Genomic DNA, 19467 nt, shown 5'->3' on the forward strand with positions numbered 1-19467 from the left:
ATCCGTAAGGGATAGAAAATGAGGGTCGACACTGGCGCTCTCGCGCTATTTGATTTGCATCGCTTGAGTGCAGGTGCGGTGGAGGATGGCTCCAGAGCTTAAAGAAGCGGCGCGTTCGGGCTTATGAATCAGTTATGAAAATCAGTCTCCTGGCACTCGTTCTTTTCCTTTTTGTTACTGCCTGCAGAGAAACATTCCTGGTGTCTGGGCGAATGAGCGAGTACATGGAAATATGGGACGGGTATTTATATACTGGTTCAACACTGAAAAAGTTGACTCGAGCTCAACTCCGGCAAGCGCTAATTTTTAGCGGCTTGCAACAATGCGAGGAGGAAAATATCGTGCTATGTTCTAGCGCTATATATCAAATCGCTGATTGTCGGAACAGGCCTTTAATGTAAGCATTGTTTTTCCTCGTATTTGGTGTTAAGGTATACTGCACAGCAGGCATGCACCGCGACATCGTCTGCTTTTGGCACTGTACCGCAGTGCACATTGAATAATAATATAATTTGGAGTAAATTTACGCACATCGTGAGTCAGCCCATTTGTGTGACGAGATGGTGCACGTGCCGACGAGACACACACATGGGATGGTGATGGGGTGGGCGATTCACCGCCGCTGAGGCGGTACACTGCCCTGCCGACGAGACGACCACAAAGTAGATGTAGAAAGGACGCGCGCTTGCTTACAACTAACTTTAATTGGCATCAGCCGAAGATATAGAGGTTCAAAGGAGCAAAGGAGTATAATCGGTTCAGTAAGGTGATTGCAATCAATCAACAAGGTTATCTCTCGTCACCCTTCCAGGAAGCTCATTTCAATCATGTGCAAATATATCGAAGTGTTACCTACACATTTTTTACCTAATTTTCTTATATGATAAGCATCTACTATCTCCCATGCCGTCACATCCCTGCTCCTGCACAATATTCTTGACTCATTTAAAATCGGTTTGCATGTGCAGCTTTTACAGTGGGCTGGCAGATGTACACAGGAGGCATCTTTTACGGACAGCTCATGTTCGCGTAATTGGTCATTCACACAATGGCCGGTCTGTCCTACATATACGCTACCACAGGTGAGGGGTATACACAACTCCCGCCGCGCACTTCACGTAGACATTGTGGTGATTCTTGGCGCATCCCTCCTTTTCTTGTTGTTTTTCCTCCCTGGATATGCGAGCACATAGCCTGCCCAACTTTGAAGGGGCTGAGAACACTACCGGTATACCGTGCTTGTTGGCCACCTTCTTCCAGTTGTGTGATGTCCTGTGCACACATTGTACAATCTCTGGCCTTTTTCTTTCTTTTATTTCTTGTCTTTTTCATTTTTCTCACTCTCTCGCCTTATACTTCTTGACTAAAGCTTCCGCGCTTCCCATCTGCACTGATGAAAGGTATCCCGCCCCCTTCAGTCTGTCAAGCTGTTTATTGAAACATTCCTCCATGGCATAAGGGCATGATTTTTTGAGAAACGACTCTATGTAATTTGAAGCTATGGCTCGCTTCGCCGTTTTCGAGTGGGAAGAGTCGTAGGGCAACAGTCCTTTGTGAGTTCTAGGTGAATAGTGCCAGCACACGTAGTCATCTTGGAGGATGAGGGTGAGGTCCAAAAACTGTAGTTTGTTATGTTGTGGCAGTTCATGGGTGAACGACAGTCCTTTCCACCACTGTCGGAATGTGCTTAAGATATCATCGACTAAGTCGTCAAGTTCTAAGCCACTACGTCTGTCTAGCAGCACCAAATAACCGTCTACACATCTGAAAACTTGTATCACAGTTTTCGGCGTTAATGACTTATGCAAAGTGTTGTCAACATCGGCTAAGAATATATGGCATAAAATAGGTGATACACATGACCCGATACATATGCCTTGTCGTTGTATGTAAAACTGGTTATTAAACCTAATAAAAATTGAGTTCGAATAAAACTCAAGCAAAGACACGAAACACCTTACTGGAACTCCTGAAGAATTCTGGAAACGGACATCGCCATTCTTCTCGACACAGTCACGCACTGATTCAAGTAGTTGTCTGTGCGGCACAGAATAGAATACGTCCTCGACGTCCACAGAGAATGCAGTTCCTATTGTCTTGCTCTGCTGTAAAAAGGCTGTGAGGTCTTCAGAATTCTTCGTAGCATACGGGTCCTCAACTATGAGGTTTGTCAAATGCTTTTGGAGGAACTTGCTTAGTTGATGTTGCCACGTTCCCCTTTCGCTGACTATAGTCCTGAACGGGTTTCCTTCTTTGTGAGTCTTTGCTGAGAAAAACGCCGTTAAGTTGTCACTGTTGCTCTTTCTAATCGCTCCGACGAGCTTTTTCAACTCCAAGTTGTTGCATAACGTTAGCGCTCTGTTTTTAACTCTCGTGGTCTTTTCGCGCACTATTTCAAAGTTCTTGGTTATTGCGTCTGCAGCCTTCTCGTTGAACATATTCTCTGGTAGGACAACATAGCCTCGCTCTTTATCCGCTTGCATCAGCATAAGATTGCTGTTTTTAAAAAAGGAGACGATTCCTATAGCAGGATCTTTCCTAGTGGTTTTCGAGTTAGACTTCGCCACTGACTTTGACAGAGCCTCCACGCCTTCCAAGAAGCACTTGTCTTGACCTGTTTCTTCAGCTCTCTGAGCCATACGTTGGTTTGTAGAAAGTCAATCATGTCGTGCGAATGCTGTCTCAGTGCAATATTTCGGCCCTTTGACGAGGACTGACTTCACTTTGTCTGGAACAGTAATTCCACCGAGCAGGTGCGCATCTGCTGCTTCATGCCTCCTATGTTCGTGTTTTTTTTTTCATTCTTTCTTGCGTCATTGAGAACGCACATCCACCATATTTCTCTCAACTTCTTTGCTTGGAGCGTAATGTGTCTCATCTTGACGGTAGCCAGCCACTCAGGGTACTGTGTGTAGCAGAGGACTCGGAGAAGATCTTGGAATAATCGTACCTGACACCAGGTCTCAGAGCGGAAGGAAATGAAAAAGACAAGAAATAAACGAAAGAAAAAGGCAAGAGATTGTACTATATATGCGCAGGTCATCACGCAACCGGAAGAAGCTGGCCAACAAGCATGGTATACCGGTAGTGTTCTCAGCCCCTTCAAAGTAGGGCAGGCTATGTGTTCGCATATCTAGGGAGGAAAAAAAAGGAGGGATGCGGCAAGAATCAGCACAATGTCTAAATGAAGTGCGCGGCGGGAGTTGTGTACCTTATACCCCTCACCTATGGTATAGGGTATATGTAGGACAGACCGGCCGTTGTGTGAATGAACGATTACGCGAACATGAACTGTCCGTAAAAAATAACTCCCGTGTACATCTGCCATCCCACTGTAAAAGCTGCACATGCAAACCGATTTTAAATGAGTCAAGAATATTGTGCAGGAGCAGGGATGCGACGGCACGGGAGATAGTAGAAGCTTATCATACAAGAAAACTAGGTGGAAAATGTGTAAGTGACACTTCGATATATTTGCACATGATTGAAATGAGCTTCCTGGAAGGGTGACGAGAGATAACCTTGTTCTTTGATTGTAATCACCGGACTGAACCGGTTATACACTTTTGCTCCTTGGAACCTTATATCTTCGGCTGATGCCAATTACCGTTAGTTGTAAGTAAGCGCTCGTCCTCTCTACATCTGCTCTGTGGTCGTATATTCTAGCGCTATCTTCTGTACTACTATAGCAGCAGTGCAGCGCAAAGAAAGTTGACACCATGAAGCCACCGAAGGCAAGGCCAAGACCTGCTATGCCTTTTCGAGTGTAACGATATCAGTAGTCGATCGGCGCGTTGCGCAACAACCAGTAAACTTGGAGGGTAGCAGCATACCAGCCGCCACGCCACTTGGCAGTCCTCACCCAACGCACCAGGTATTTGCATTCAGGCTTTCAGTACAGCCCTATCGCTACCCCGCCCCGCCAAAAGGCTCGCTCCGAGAAGTGTGCGGGCAACCCGCCAGGCCCCACCCACCATAGCGACACCACAAGCAACACAACACCTGTTTAATTTACGAACGTCACTGTAAATGGCCGCCACCCAAAAGATTACATCTGTCGCATGCGCAGTGTACAAGGCCTTCAGTCTCATACCGGGCCCTGGTATTGAGATTCAAAGTCCACCATACACGATGAAGTTGAACTCAGAACGAGTTCTGAAGTTGAATTCTGACCTATGATGTTATGGGCGGCGGGGGTTTGTACCCTATATCCCTCACCTGTCGTAGGGTATATGTAGGACAGAGCGGCCGTTGTGTGAATGAACGATTACACGAACATGAACTGTCCGTAAAAACTGACTCCCTTGTACATCTGCCAGCCCACTGTAAAAGCTGCACATGCAAACCGATTTTAAATGAGCCAAGAATATTGTGCAGGAGCAGGCTGAGCTGAACATCACACACACTGTGATGTCAAATGATGAGTAATGATGTGATGGGCTGTGATGTTGAATGATGCGTAATGATGCCATGAGCTGTGATGTCGATGTTGAATGATGGGTTATGATGTGATGAGCTGTGATGGTGATGTCGAAGGATGGGTTATGGTATTATCGGCTATGATGGTGATGTGATGTTATGGGCTGTGGGCAAGGCCGGAAATAATGTGATGTTGAATGAATACAGTCAACCCTCTATTTATTAACCTTCGATTTATGAATTCCCTTGTTTTATGAACACTAGCACGAGGAACCAAACTTTTAACATGCATTTTTTTCTCGTTTTATGAACCTCGATATTCGAATAATGAATGGAATTTCTGGGGACCAACTAGGAGTTGCCCAGCGTTTTTGCCCTCAATTTATGAACGGATCGTTCCGAGGCCAACAAAAACCTTCAAAGGGATTATTGGTGGTCTTATGAATGACGCCTGAACAGACAAAACGTTTTCCAGGTATTGCACCCTCTGTTCTTAACCCCCTCGAAATCCGAATAAGAAACGGATTTTTGCAGAAGTGTTCCTGTCCTCAATTGATGAATCAGGTGTCCGCTGTCACCCAGAGATTAATAAACGTAGGTTAAGAGGGCATACCAGCTCTCCGTCCCAATGTATTTCCTATGGAACAATTTTTATGCTTTTTCTTGGTAACCGCCGCGCAGATTTTGACGCGGGTGGTTTCATCATAAAGAGGAAGACGAGATGAAGAGAATTATGCTAATAGATTTATCATACATGTCGTATGTATTTTACAGCGACGTCACGAATGCGAAAAAAATACACAATTTTTCTCCTCCCTCTTTCAACAGGTTTTTATTAAACTTCTATAGCCATTTCGACAAAAAATCTTTCCATTTACTTTCTCTGGACATATTTCAGGAATCGATAGACATCAAATTTATATGTCTACCACTTTCCGTTTTTATAAAAAAGCGCGAAATGTGAGTACGGATAAATACCGTCTCATAGCCCCGTAAACCGCGTCATTCGGTGTCGCTCTCTAGCCGTAGCACAGGAAAAACCGCGCGGAAGATTTTGACCGTATCCATCCGCCGACCATGCGGCGCGCACGCGCACCGTAGTGATCCCTCTCTCCTCTTTACTTTCATGGACAGCTGACTTAGGGCATGGCCTTGGAGACCAGAACAAAAGCTTACTTAGCTGCTCGTAAAGGGATTATCGTCAGCCAGCATTGTCGGGGGGGGGGGGGGGGTAGACGAGCCAGCATTGTCGCGGCCCGTGTAAGAGACCACCGAGACCAATAAACCTCTTCTTTTTCCGGTGCGCTTATAGAGAAGTGAGATGAGTTTATTAGCTTGACATGAAACGTCAATTTGCTCGATTTTGCCGTTTCGGGTTTGTGCTTACTCAGTCGACTGTCTCATAAGGCTAACGAGAATCTCTTGTATTTACGGTTTGTGGAAGGCCGACTTCACAAACATTCCAGTAATAATCAGCGCAATTATGAGACGGAAATCGTGCTCCGAGACCTCGTCGCGCGTCAAGTATCTTGTTCATTTATACGTAAAGATGGAGTTCAAGGAGTTTTAGGCGCTTCCTCCTTCTCATTTTTTCTTTTTCCATTTTCCTTTTTTTTTTTTTTGAATAGCTGTTGCTCAATGCATTGCATTTATTTAGGCTGATTGAGCCTATCAAAAGGCCGAAAATCATAACGCCGAACTAACAGAAGGCCGAAAGCCAAAACACCAAAAAGTCATAACGCCGAACTGTCAGAAGGCTGAAAATGGAAAGGCCAAAGAGACACAGGGTGAGCACTCCAGTGAATGACCACTGAATGGGATGGTGTAGATTATGAAAAAGGTTTGTAGCTATTGTATTAGAAATCAAATAACTGGAATGCATAGCATTTGGTGCTCGCAAGTAGACTAGCCAGCGAAGATGAAAAACAATAATCTACAACATGTTTACTACAAAAAGAAAGTGTGTGGTGGGGATAATTGTGCATTAAAAGCCCCTGAAATATAGATGCAAGTAAGAACTGAAATCTAGACAGCCGATGAAGCACGTGACAACCGACAGAGTGTTATCGTTCGCTTTGCTGATTTGTTGAAATTGGGAGACATTGGTTTCTTTTTCTTTTTTTTATGTGTTAATAATGAATAGTTAAATCTACATTCCATTCAAGAAGCAATATAAAATGGATATAGTTCGCTGCATTAGTTCGCTAGCGATATCGCTCGCTGGATGCTAGTATTTCTCTACTGTCGATCAGACACAGGTGTTACATTTGTCCTTACATCTTTTTCTGAGCCGATGTTTATGGGTTATAGAAGCTCTACACCCACTTATTCAGGTGTTTCATTGCGGTTTCATTGCATTGAAAATACGGTTCATAAACACAAAAAAAGTATTAGACAACAACTATTACATCATTGTCTGATCTCCACCAACAACAGAACAGAATATATATGAAAATACTAGTATTCCGGTTGAGTTGGGAACTACGTCCGACGATATCCACGTTTAACGAGCGTGAAGTCAGAGCCTCATGATAGTGGGCATTTGCGTTTCATTTCATTGATACGAATACAGAAGGGAATGCGTCATTGCGCTCAGTATTCTGTAGTACTCCCCTTTATAAAAGAACGCGGCTAACATATCTGCCAGAAATAAGTAGAAGGTAGCGGGACCTTGGAAAATCACCACTGATGAATCACTGATTTCATCAAGATTTGAGACTGAATCATCAAGAGACTGAAGAGACTATCATCAAGATTTATTTGCTGTTGGAGAATCGCTTCGTAATCTTACCGTGCTGTCTGCACTCAGCAAACTTTGCGAAAGAGGAACAGAAAGAACAGATGTAATCGGCACAATGCAAGCGGCGCAGTGGGTGTAACCGCATTTATGTTCCTTGTTCAATTGTTTTACTGTGCATTAGCATGCATCTTAATTTAAAAAATCCCGTCTCCCAATTTAAACAAATAATGTGATAGCGCTTGATCGGCTATGATCCGTTTCCTCAGCTGTTCACAACGGCGCTCCTGTAATTTCCGGGATACGGAAAAATCCTCCCCGGTGGGAACCTAGGCTAGTTTAGGCTTGTTTTTGACATTTCACCGTCCACAGTACATCGCATCGTCCTCATCACATTATAATTGGATATTCCGAAATCCAAAGCTGTTTGGAGAAGGCGTTTGATAGAAGACCGCTTGGTCGAAAGCCGTCCGATCGAAAGCCGGTAGATCGACGCGGTTTGTTCGAAAGACGTTTTTTCGAAGCTCGCAGCGTGTCCTTTGCACCTCTTTTTCTGTAACTTTTGACTCGAACATGTGGAGCATGAGGCAATCAGTGTCCTCTCCTTTTTTTCTTGTTTGTTTCTTGCTTTTTTTCCCAGCTAAATGGCTTTTTACTCTCTCCCATCAAAGGAAATAAAATTGAATAGAATAGAATTGAATAGAACAATGCGGAAATATCCCGCGTAGCAGTAGGCACATACCGAAGAAAATGACTTCAAGTTGGGAGCAGCCAATAGTTTGTGCTTCTTCTGGGCACCCTTTTCATTGCTCGGATCCGAAATGGGATAGTGATATGTGCATGAAAGGCACTCGAAGTCTGAATGCTAAGAAGGAAATTTCGCCATAGTATAAAATACAGACATTGTATTAACAGCCATGTAAAACTTTAGTTCAATCTTGTTTAGAGTATGCATCTGCTCCAAGTGAAGCAATAAAAAAATCAATCAAACGACCGCTGCCGTTTCGATCAAACGGTGTTCGATCAAATGGCTTTCGACCAAATGTCCCGCGTTCGATCAAACGGCTTTCGTTCTTGCGGAGACGATTTCTCTGGGGGTCATTTTTCCCTGGGGACGATTCTTCCTGGGGAATTTTTTTCCGGGGAGGAAAATCCGGCATCTCGGGCGAGCTTTGATTACATGAAACGACTCCTCCGTGACATTCCTTCATTTCGCAACTATAGCGCTCATATTCATCTCTGGAAACCCCAATTTTGTAATTGCATCTGCGTTGCCCTTCAAGAATAGTGATTTTCCTAAAATACGCATAAATTTGGCTCACATGGTGTCCAGTTGTTCAGCTTTTCCACGACTGAATTTCACGTTTTCAAGTTTGGATTGAATTAACTGAGACCTCAGCATCCAACACAACAAAATCTGGAGTAAAAATTTACGCTTCAAAAGTTCTTCTAAAAAAAGAAAAGAAGGCATATATCATCCTGTCCCACATAATAAGGAGGCCAAACTGCACTTCTTTGCAAGACTCAAACAAGCACCTGTTATGTTGTCAGGTGACCATTGTTATTATTTTTCTACTCTGTGTCCTTCTATTTTTTGTGGAATCGTTCCTCTTGGCGTCCAGGAAAAGAAAAAAAAAGAAAAGAAAAGACCGTGGTGGGAATATCGCGACTCCCGCTGCGAGGCCTTGCCGCTCGACCTTTCCATATCTTCTTTGGTTTTCAGCCTTTGAGCCTTTCAAATATGTTACTTCCCAAACAAAAGTTTCCGGGTAATAATAAGAAGTCTGTTCTACGGCGGAAATTTTGAAAAGTCTTTTGCACCAACGCCTTGTAAATGAATTCAGATATTTTATAATGCTTCCTTACTAGAAATATACATATCAAAATGCCATTTTATCACGAATAATAGAGTTATTATCAAGGTAAATTGCATGTAATCGAGTGCAGAAAAAAGAAAAAGAAAGGAATACCATTTCGAGCACTAGATTTTCCAGACTGGCATTGTAAGCGCTGTGTGTAGGCAATATTTCTAGCCTAATTTACAGCCGCTGGTAGTTCCAGTTGAGAGCCTCCGAGATACCGGCATCCGTACTATCCGATCACACTTGTACGTCGGCATACAGTAAGCACGCACTAGTAAAACAACACGAAGAGCAACTAAAAATTCCATAATCAGTCAGTACAGGCGCCAGTGAGTTGTGAAAACAATAATTGTAGCATAAATATATAACAACAAAATAAAAATAAAGTACTCATATAGCAATAGGAGACAAGCAAAAGGACGTGAATGTCTCGAATCGAACTGCGGACCTTTCCTGGCGATGTCCGACACTTTACCTCTCGACAAACAGCGCAGAGGGCGCGGACCGCCTTAAACTCGTGAGGTCAACCATGCACAATGGGGATTATTTCGGGAGTCGGAGGCGAACGGCGTGATAAGGACGGCGAGCGTCGCGCCATCTAGAATCCTGAAAATCGTGAATCGGAGTTGCTCCCCGACTGGTATAGCCTCTTAAAAACCCCAGAGGAAATCCGAGACCAGTTGAGTGCGAATGTGCTGACATCTCTTCTTTCCAAGACTGACAAAGCGGAAGGCATGGTCCTAAGCAAAATTAAACTATTTAATATTGCATAATAAACAGAATGTGAATGCGCTAACATCTGTGCTTTGTGAGATTGGTACAGCAGAACGCATGGTCGGAAGCAAAATTACACAATATATGCCATTATAAACACAATCCCAACTCGGAAATACTGTTCCGTTTGCTCGATAGTACTCACTTAACGGAATTTTCGATTTATGAATCTTTCGATTTATGAACGACTTTTCGGGGAACCGAGGGTGTTCATAAATGTGGTTGACTGTATTTCGAAAAATGCCGACTACTCTAAACCCAGTGGCGGATAAATAAGCGCTATTTCTTTTTTTTGTTGTTGTTGCAAATTTATAGCGCTTGCTCTGAGGCCGAATATATCTACTACAGGGGTTATCGGCCACGGGTTCTATGCGTATCAACGTTACACGCTGGGTGTTGTATGCGCCGCGGCTCCTATACGCCCCCACTGTTATGCGTTGCGCGCTTTATTCGCTTCAGCCGGTATGCACTACTTCAACTATATGCTATGTTTCCAATCACCACACTTCACACACCTGTGTGGAAAGCAAATTCAGTACATCGTATTGGCACACAACACACAAAGATCATTACAGCACAGGTACTTCTACTATCTATCAGGCCTGCGGGTGTATTTCTGATAAGACAGTTGTTTTCTTAAGGTACTGGATTTTCACAGCAGAACTATATTAGAGCAGTGCGAGTGTGGTTCTTGCAGGTGGTCTTGTTGAAAACATGTGCAATGCAGAAGAACATTATTCCTTTTTTTATGCTGGAATCGAAATGCAAAGCCCAGGTGGCAAATTAGATACAACAGCAACAGACATTAAGCTGAACAATTTCGTGCCACAACATGATGTTCCCTTGCTAATTCAACAAAGCCGTTTTAGAGCAGGTAACAGTACTGTACCAGGAGCACAAATGTGTGATGAACTTGAAGGGTACTGTAGTGCATCAGGCACTTCAACACACAAGGACTTCTTCAATTGAGCTTGAGGTACCTGGGTCGCTAAGATAAAAGTAATCTGAGTTTGATGCGTGCCCATTCTCACTTTGGTAGGATGCAGTGAATATTATATTTCTCAGAACATTATATATCAAGAGAATTAAAATAAGAGAGCAGTCATGAACGCTGCTACACAGTTAGGATGTCAAGAGATTAAGTAAGCGTCCGTGAAGTCGTCAAAATATGAAGACAAGACAAAACTGTTTGTCCTGTATTACAATGCAAGTTCGCAGGTGTATCGCAGGAGTTACTCTGCACCCAGGTTTGTGAAAAAAATCAGTGCAGACATTTAAGCAACATAATTAACCGAATCAATTGTGACATACATACACATGCTCACACTCTTCTACACTGAAGCGTCGTGTTTTTTTCGTGTTCATGTGCGGTTCTAATTTATTAATGATAATTAAATAGTGCTGCATGGACACGAGCAGATAGTGTCTTACCTTCAAGCGATCACAGTAAACGATCACCAGCTGCTACAAATAATTCGAAATTACCTTACCCGAAATATTGAGATCACAGTGCTCCCTCAGTGTAATCGGAGGACGGAGTGTCACCAGTTAAATCTGAAAGAAATAATCTTGAGTTTCACACGGAAGGAAACTAAACGTAAGTGCAACATGACGTAGAAAGGCAGTCACGGAAAGGTGAATTACCGGTATCGACGCGCAGGACATCATGTTCTTCGTCTGAGGCAACTGCGAGAGCTCGTTGTGGTGGAGGCTAGGTCAATATTTCGTAAACGTGCTCAAAAAGGTATAGAGTGCACAGCCTGTTGCTTACCGGCGTTTTCATGATTGATCGGAGGATGCAAACTGTGCACGGATGTACCGACTGACAAGTTTTGCTAGAGTTCTACGATGTCAACAGTGCGTTCATACAGCCCATCATTCGAGACACCGGCCTTCTACAACGCCAGCGTTGTCACAATGTATCACAGCCAAGGAGACAAACCGACAAACTCCATTGAAAATGAGCGGCGTCCGCCTAACTGGGGGGGGGGGGGGTGATGTAGGGGGGAAGGTGCGGTCAGCCTGCTCTGAAGTGGCGGCTTGGTGCACGCAGGGAAGGGAAAAGAGGGGAGGGTGAGAGAGGAGGGAGAGCTGATGGTGGCACAGGAGAGGAGGGGTGGGCGTGCTAACCCTCTTGCTCTGGGATTTGGGTAGTCCAAGGGAACTACCCACCACAGAAAACATGCAAGCTTCCCCCAGTAATCTTCATTGGGAAGCTCCCTGTGCCACGGTAACCGCAGGGATTATTGGCGAAGTTACCCCATCCCGCCTCGCGTCCGCCTAACTAACCACCACGAAGACGCCGACGACGATGTTGCACGATGTAATGTAACCTGCAGCCATGGAGGAAGGAAAATAACGAGGGAGTGTGACGTCATTTTGCGCGATTCCGGAAGTTTGGGTGAGGAGAAGCAACTGGGACAAACAATTCTCCTCTCCCAGCTCTCCGCAGCTATCAGAGGAGCTGTGAGTGCGAGTTTTGGTTTGCGATCGTGCGTTTCAAGGGTCTTTAATTGCGTCTGTTTACTGCAGTTGCACTTGAAACTTCATTTACATTATTCAGCGTGTAGGACATGCCGAGCTACTGCGTGCAACGCTGCAGATCGCGCTCTCTTCGCAAAGAGCCTGGAGTTTCATTCCATTCGTGAGTATATGATCAATTCATATGCAAGAAAACTGAAAGTTGTTAGCCAGAAATGCTGGACTTCAAGCACTTGCTTGGACCTACTTGGACTTGCTCGAAGCACTTTCACCCAGACGACTTCGTCCAAACGCACTCTCTCGTCCGACTTCGTCCATGTGCAGTTCCCAAATTTTTCCCACAACATGAGGTAGGACGACGTAAACGACGCAGAGCGCGCACGTGATACTTTTAATGCTTTCATCGTCAAATGGGTAGTTTTTGAGTAGCTTGACTGAATCACGCTGGTTGCATGTCGCACGTGATATAAATATACCATACTGTAAGCTCAGTGGTGCAGGAAGAAAAAAAAAAGAAAATCATTGATCTGTATTTTCGCAAGGTGCGCTCTGGATACTTCAGGAAATATTTCAAACTAACAGATGTCCTTTATTTTCTTTAGCATGCTGGAACCACAAGTGGGGCTGAAGCTACAGTGGAAGGCACAATGGTGAGATAGTTATGCTTATCTTGTATTGTAGTGTACAGCAGCAAGAAGATACAGGATGTCCCAGAAAACGTGTCATTGAATTTTAATTTAAAAAAACTACGCCACCTAGAATCATGCGGCCAACAGCGTTTGTTCTTACTGGGTTTTTGCCACCTCCTGCTGTGCATATCATGTGTTCTAAGCTTAATTATGTAAAGTTTTGGGAACTGAACTCTGAAATTTGCCAAGTAAACATAACTTTTTTACCCCACCAATGTGAAGAGAGTGCTGAATTTACTCAAATTCATGAAAATTGACAGGAATATTAAGGAGCCATCGCATTGGAATAAATAGCCAAAAATCATGCTCTACGGAGCTCGCACAGGATAGCGTGCGAAGAAATTTTCAGCGAAATCTTTGTCAGTCCGACAAAAGGATGTTGGAAACCCAGCCCACATCGGCATGGCAGAGAGAGATAACACAGACATAGCTTATCGTGTCGGGCTTCGGCTGGGGACCATGCATGCCTTCCCTCTTCCAATTTCAGGAGCTGTCACTTTTTCTACTATCACTCTGTGGGCTGGGTTTCCAACCTCCTTTCGTCGGACTGACAGCGCTGCGCTGAAAAAGTCCTCGCGCGTTATGCTCAAGTACCCCGAGAAGCGTGATGTTCGGCTACTTTTCCCGATAGGATAGATCTTGAATATCACTGTCAATTATCATGAATTAGAGTAAATTCAGCACGCACTTCGGGGTAAAAAGGTGTCCTTTACTTGGCAAATTTCAGAGTTAACCTTTCACAAAAATTCACATAATCAAACTTATAGGATACATCACATGCACCGCGGTGTCATGTAACAACACAAGGAGGTGACAAAAACCTAGTAAGAACGAATGCCGTTGACCGCATGATTCTAGGTGGCGTAGTTTTTTTTATTATACAATGACATATTTCTGGGACACCCTGTATGCTTGTTTTTCACGTAACAGCTTATAGCAAGAAACCGAGTGAGAAAGACCCATGTTTATCATGTGATAACTGCGGGAATAACAGGTCCCATATGCACCCTATCACACATTTCAAAAGAGCCCCCTGTAGAAGAGGTATGAGGAGCTGTGACGTGCAACTGTGCCACCGTGGACTTATGCACAGTGAAGCTGTAGGACGTGTAAGGCCTCATTTATGTGGGCTTTAATTTTTCAGGTTGCTTCTACATCATTCGCAGCACCACTGCAAACACAGAGGCGAGCCATAGAGGTACAATAGCAGCAGCGGCATCACTATAGGCTGCATGTCACCCCCCTCTCCCATAATGGATTTTTCCATATGTGATACACTGTACACAGTAGCATGGTCTGCAATACATAAAAATATATGTTACTGTACAGAAAGTGTAATACTGCTCCAGCACATCACCCCCTTCCGTCACATCACCCAGTGTGTACGGCAGGCCCCTAGTGATGCAATTGCATAGTAACCTGAATAGTGCATCTTGTGGGCTCATAGGTGTTTTCAAATTCCAGACTAGCTTTGAGCTGCTGTGGGACCCTCTCACCACTATGGAAATGGAAGTGGTAATGCATAACTTTTTATAGTTTCTCCTAGACTTGTTTTGCAGTTCAAGTGATGCGTATGCATAGCTGACTAACTCGCTATCCCCAAAATGAATACAGGGATGACAGTTGGGCACATGGCAAGGAACGCATAGAGCACTGAGTCAAGCGCTTACTTTTTTATGCAAGCTAACATAGTGCTTTTCACAGGATAGTTGCAGTCCTTCCACGGAACACCTCCCTGTTGAGCTGGTGTCCCAAATGAGCCAGGTAACGCAATTGTAAATTAATATACCAAATATGGTGGTATATGAGTGTAGATACTAGGTACATAGGTATACACTTGGTTAAAGCGACAATCCAGTAACAAAAAAAGTTGTGTTCCTGATCTTCTGCCACAAGAATGTATATTTCATTTTCCTAACAGAGCATAAAGGCACACTCACAATTGTCGTAGAAAGTACACCAGCATGTGCATATTGCGTAATTCCTGCTTACCATGCGATATTGCACTTGCATATGATACGAAATATGCTCAACATGTGCAGAAAAGTTGACAAAGTTGTCAAAGTCTATATTGAAAAATGGGGGTGTAGAGTTGGGTCTTATTCCATTAACTGTAACATAGTGTAATCTCATGAAGAAAATGAAACAGAGGGAGCTTCTCAGGTACTTGTGAACACAAGACACACAACGGCCATGCTGAATGTAGTGTTCTCCAGTGCCTGTAATTCAGGACTACCTTTGGTCTGTACCTATATTGATCATCGCCCTGAGTTTCAGATTTTTAGCCTAAGTGACAATTATGCAAAATGGAGAAGGGGTAGAAAGGGGTTCCTCCAAAACACAAGACACTAAGTACGTATAGTTAGTTCACAGCTATCGGTGCGTGCAGGGCCGGCGTCTACTGAGGGGGGGGGGGGGGAGCACAACTGCCTATCTCCCCCCTCCGAGTTCGTGGAAATGGCTGCCTAAAAGACAGAGTTTGGGCAACACGAATGCAAAGGGGGGGGGGTATAAATATTCCACTTGTCCCCCTGGAAGTGAAAGGTAGATGCCGGCCCAAGGTACATGGGTACATGCTTCATATTATACATTAAGGTGCAAGCTCAGTGCACAAACACGTCCTGAAATTTTTTTAATGTATTTAGTTACATGCTCTAAAGAAATTTTAGCTGCTATGCTGAATTAATTTTGCAGGCAGTGGCTCCACCATCACCGATGAACCTCGTGACACAAAAGGTGAAATGAATATATACAGCAGCCATTGGAGAGGAGTGAACTTATGTGCCTTATGTATCTGCATTCCACACATTCTAGGGCACGTCACCAATTCCCTGTGACTCTCTGGTTGACATGCAGGCGGTAATATATTATCCAGCTTATGTGCTACTCAGTAGGCTGTCAATTTAATTTTGTGTTCAGTTTACCAAGGTATTCTATTGCACTTGCTCAGCAGAAATGAAATATGTAAACCTTCATTTACATCCATTAGGCAATATGCAGGCTGACTTTCTTCTGCACACTTTACAGGAGAGTGCTAGTTCTGTGATGGGAGGTGCACCCTCTGTGGAGCAAGTAAAAGAGGTAAAAGGTAAAAGAAATGTAGAAAGAAATGTAGAAAGAAAGGTAAAAGAAAGGTAAAAGAAAAAGAAAAAAGGGAAAAGGTAAAAGAAATTTGCCTTAAGTAGTTGTTTCCACAGCGTGTTAAATATTTCTACAACTGCTAATGAGATCTGTTGCGGACCAGATGCAGTGACTTAAGCTAAGTCAGCGTACAGGCGCATTGCAGCCATTTATATGCACTGCGCACCCCACCAAGCAGGCCGTAAAGCGCAGAATAAAATATTAGTGCCAAGGTTTAATGCTTATCTGGATTCTCCTTTGTTCACTAGCTCTGACATACAAGTTAACAGTTGTAAAGCTTGATGTTTTGCCTATATACTCAAAATAAATGAAGTAAATTCTACATCGTGTCATGCTCCTGTTGCAGGAATCCCCCGTGCTATCACAAGAATACATGGAGGAAAAGGAACAGGTATAATGCCAGACGACATTTAGCTTGGATTGATGAAATTTTACATAAATGTTTTTATGAAAATGTAGCATGTTTCTGAACTCCTGTGGGACCCTCTTGTCAGCGTGGACACTGAGGAAGCTGAAGGACCACGAGAGGTACATAGTACTTCTGCTCTGAGAAAGGAAAACAGTGAAGAGCTGCCCTTAACTTCATTTGGGGTGTCATCATCTCCCTATGCCATGATGACTAAGTTGTACATATATGCTCTTTCATGTAATGTGAGGTAAGTGCCCTTGGAAACCACAGAATATTGTAGCCCTTACGCTCCCACATTTGAAGTTTATTGTTGACTGCTGTCGTAATGTAGTCCCAAATAGAGTTCTCAGAGTACATGTGGCTTTCTGAAAGGGCACCACATGCAAATTTCATGCAAATTTTACATATTACAATTTATTTGAGTGAATGGTAACTCTAGGGCACAAGTGGACCTGCACTAGAGGAAGACGCATCCCCTGGTTCTGGAAACCATGCAAGTCAGGTATGAATGGTGAATTCTATGTTCACAGCCCCTAGCTGTCAGTGTTTCTTGCGAGCATGTTAGCATAACAGGGCTCCAAAAGGAAACAGCATTCCAATGCAAACACTTGTGACACAAATAATGATATTCTAAATGTTTTTACCTATTTAGGTTGAAGAGGCAAGACTTACTTCCCACCCTGGCCCTTATATAAGTGCACAAATGTTATGGGTACGCTCAGTCCCGGGTGTAGGTGCTGCAGACACACAGCTGCAAGCATTACGCAGTCATTCATCGTTCGGCAAAAGCCCCGGATCCTTCTGTCTTGCATGGTGTGTAATTTTAGGTTACAGAGCAGGTGCATATAGCCGCATCTGCATTTAAATCTATCCATACTAATTCTCTTCTCACATTGCAGAATGTGCATGCATTTTAACCTAACTGCTCCAAATAAAATGTATACTAAACACTTATGACTGATGATTCAGTGATGATTTTACTAACATCTACTGACTCTGTTCTGCACAATGTACTTCTCTATGTGAATCAATAAACAAATGCATTTTAATGAAATCAAGCATGTGTGACTATTTACCCTGAGATTATGCGCCTTACAGAAGATGAACATGTTTTTTTAGCAAAATAGTTATATTTACATGTCCCTTCTGTTCATATGTAAATTAGCTATTAAACCATATTGTTCTAAATAGGAATCGTGACAGCAAATTACAACAGGGGTAAGTTTGCAATAGAATGGAAAGTTCTCTAGTATAATTGTTGTCTAAAATATTATAGACGGCGTACTGCAGGCTAAATGTGATTGCAGTGCCCAACAGTTTGCCGCAGCATTCAAGCGACTGATTGTGCAAAACGAAGTCAGAGACATCACCACTGGCAACTGCTTGCCACAGGAGCACATTGCGATACTCCATGTGAGCAGTGCAAGAGCGGCACATTTTGAAGAGGTCTTGAACGGGACAAGTGATCGAAGGCAACTGCTGCCAAGCTGTGAAGAAAACTTGATGTGTTTTGATGACGACCATGATTACTGTCCTGATCCTGGGCACATTTCAGAATGCGGGGGAATGATAGTTACATACATAGCAGGATTTGTTGTGCGCAAACTTCAGAAGTCCCTGCTGTGTGAAACGTGCATAAATGCACTAACTGCAACACCTTCTGAAGAGCCAACATATGCTCTTATATATCGAAAGAGCAGAGGAGGGCTGTTTTATCCATCTGAAAGTGTAGTCAAAATTGCACAGAAATCCGAACAAGTTGTCCGGATTGCCACTGCAGAAAATAGGCTCACGGCCAAGAACATCCTTGCAACAATGACTTCCGAAGTGCTCCACAAATTCCTCGACTGGAGCTTTTTTCCCTTGCTCCATGATCACATGTTCGATCAAAGTCCTTTAGACAATCATTATGTCCATCTTGTAAAGTGCGTAGCAGAGAAGTACATTGACATAAGGCTGCATCACATTAGCAAGGATACAACACAAAAACTTCACGTAAAAAGAGTGAGGCAGATGTTTACAAAGCTGACTCAGTTTAAAGGCCAGTAAATTAGGACTTTGCAGCTATTTCGAATAAGCGAACATGTTGCCATGTTCCATAGTTGTTGAGATTGTGGAGACAGCTGCCTTGTAACAGTGATCTTGCATGGCTTCGGCCCCAACCCCTTTTGTTTGTTTGTTTTATCTGTGCTCTGAGACAAATGTATAGTGATTATGTATATAACCTATGTCATGCATCTGCACAAGCCATAAACATGTGATGAGGCAAACATCTCCTTGAGATTTAGAAATAAGCACAGGGACATGGGTTATGGGGAACACGGAAAAGTACAAAGTAGCAGCCGAGGCAGACTACTTGCTGGTTTTGAGTCTGTCTCATCTGCTTCTTGGTATTTTTCCATGTTCCCCTTCATCCGTGTCCCTGTGCTTGCTTCTCAAACTCAAGATGTTTCCCTCATCGCATTCGCACCAGCTAACTTGCCTCCTATTTCTGTGCCTCATGAAACAAGAAAACATTAAGTGTCCGATGTATGTATATGTGTATACTATTGTATTGCACCCATATCTGCAATGCCTAGGAAACACTTGCAAAAGGAGCTGTCCTCCTAAGTAAATCGTCCGGAGATGGGACACGACACATTACATTTGAAAACTCATATGGATGGGGTGAGTATGTGGTACAGTGCATACAGGTGGCCAGTGGTGCTACCTTTTTTTCCATATATATATATATAATGAAAAAAAAATAGCCGGAGCTCTTTGGCTGCACGTATAGCATATGTTTGTAACTCAAACGCCGCCATGCCATGTGAGTTATCTCACCCTGACGGGACGAATCACGTGTTACGTGACCTTCTGACGCCATTCACTCAAACGTTGCCTGCCTGCGTACTGTTGATGAGGCCCAACAAAGCCGAAACAGCTGTCCAGTACTGGCATCGCGACGTTTGAGTT

The 19467-nt window shown here is 43.6% G+C and overlaps 1 protein-coding gene across 1 annotated transcript; it reads left to right on the top strand.

Moving 5' to 3' along the window:
- Positions 1-12270: 12270 nt before the first annotated feature.
- On the top strand, positions 12271-17508 carry LOC135376135 (uncharacterized). Its single transcript, XM_064608713.1, has 12 exons — positions 12271-12623; positions 12876-12923; positions 14107-14160; positions 14427-14477; positions 14667-14726; positions 15657-15698; positions 15777-15821; positions 15990-16043; positions 16450-16494; positions 16563-16759; positions 16952-17014; positions 17165-17508. Exons 1-11 carry the CDS (start codon positions 12489-12491, stop codon positions 16971-16973), a joined length of 753 nt encoding a protein of 250 aa, XP_064464783.1. The 5' UTR covers positions 12271-12488; the 3' UTR covers positions 16974-17014; positions 17165-17508.
- Positions 17509-19467: the final 1959 nt, after the last annotated feature.

The sequence above is a fragment of the Ornithodoros turicata genome, unplaced genomic scaffold (assembly GCF_037126465.1).
Source record: "Ornithodoros turicata isolate Travis unplaced genomic scaffold, ASM3712646v1 ctg00001046.1, whole genome shotgun sequence".
NCBI classification, from domain to species: Eukaryota; Metazoa; Arthropoda; class Arachnida; order Ixodida; family Argasidae; genus Ornithodoros; species Ornithodoros turicata.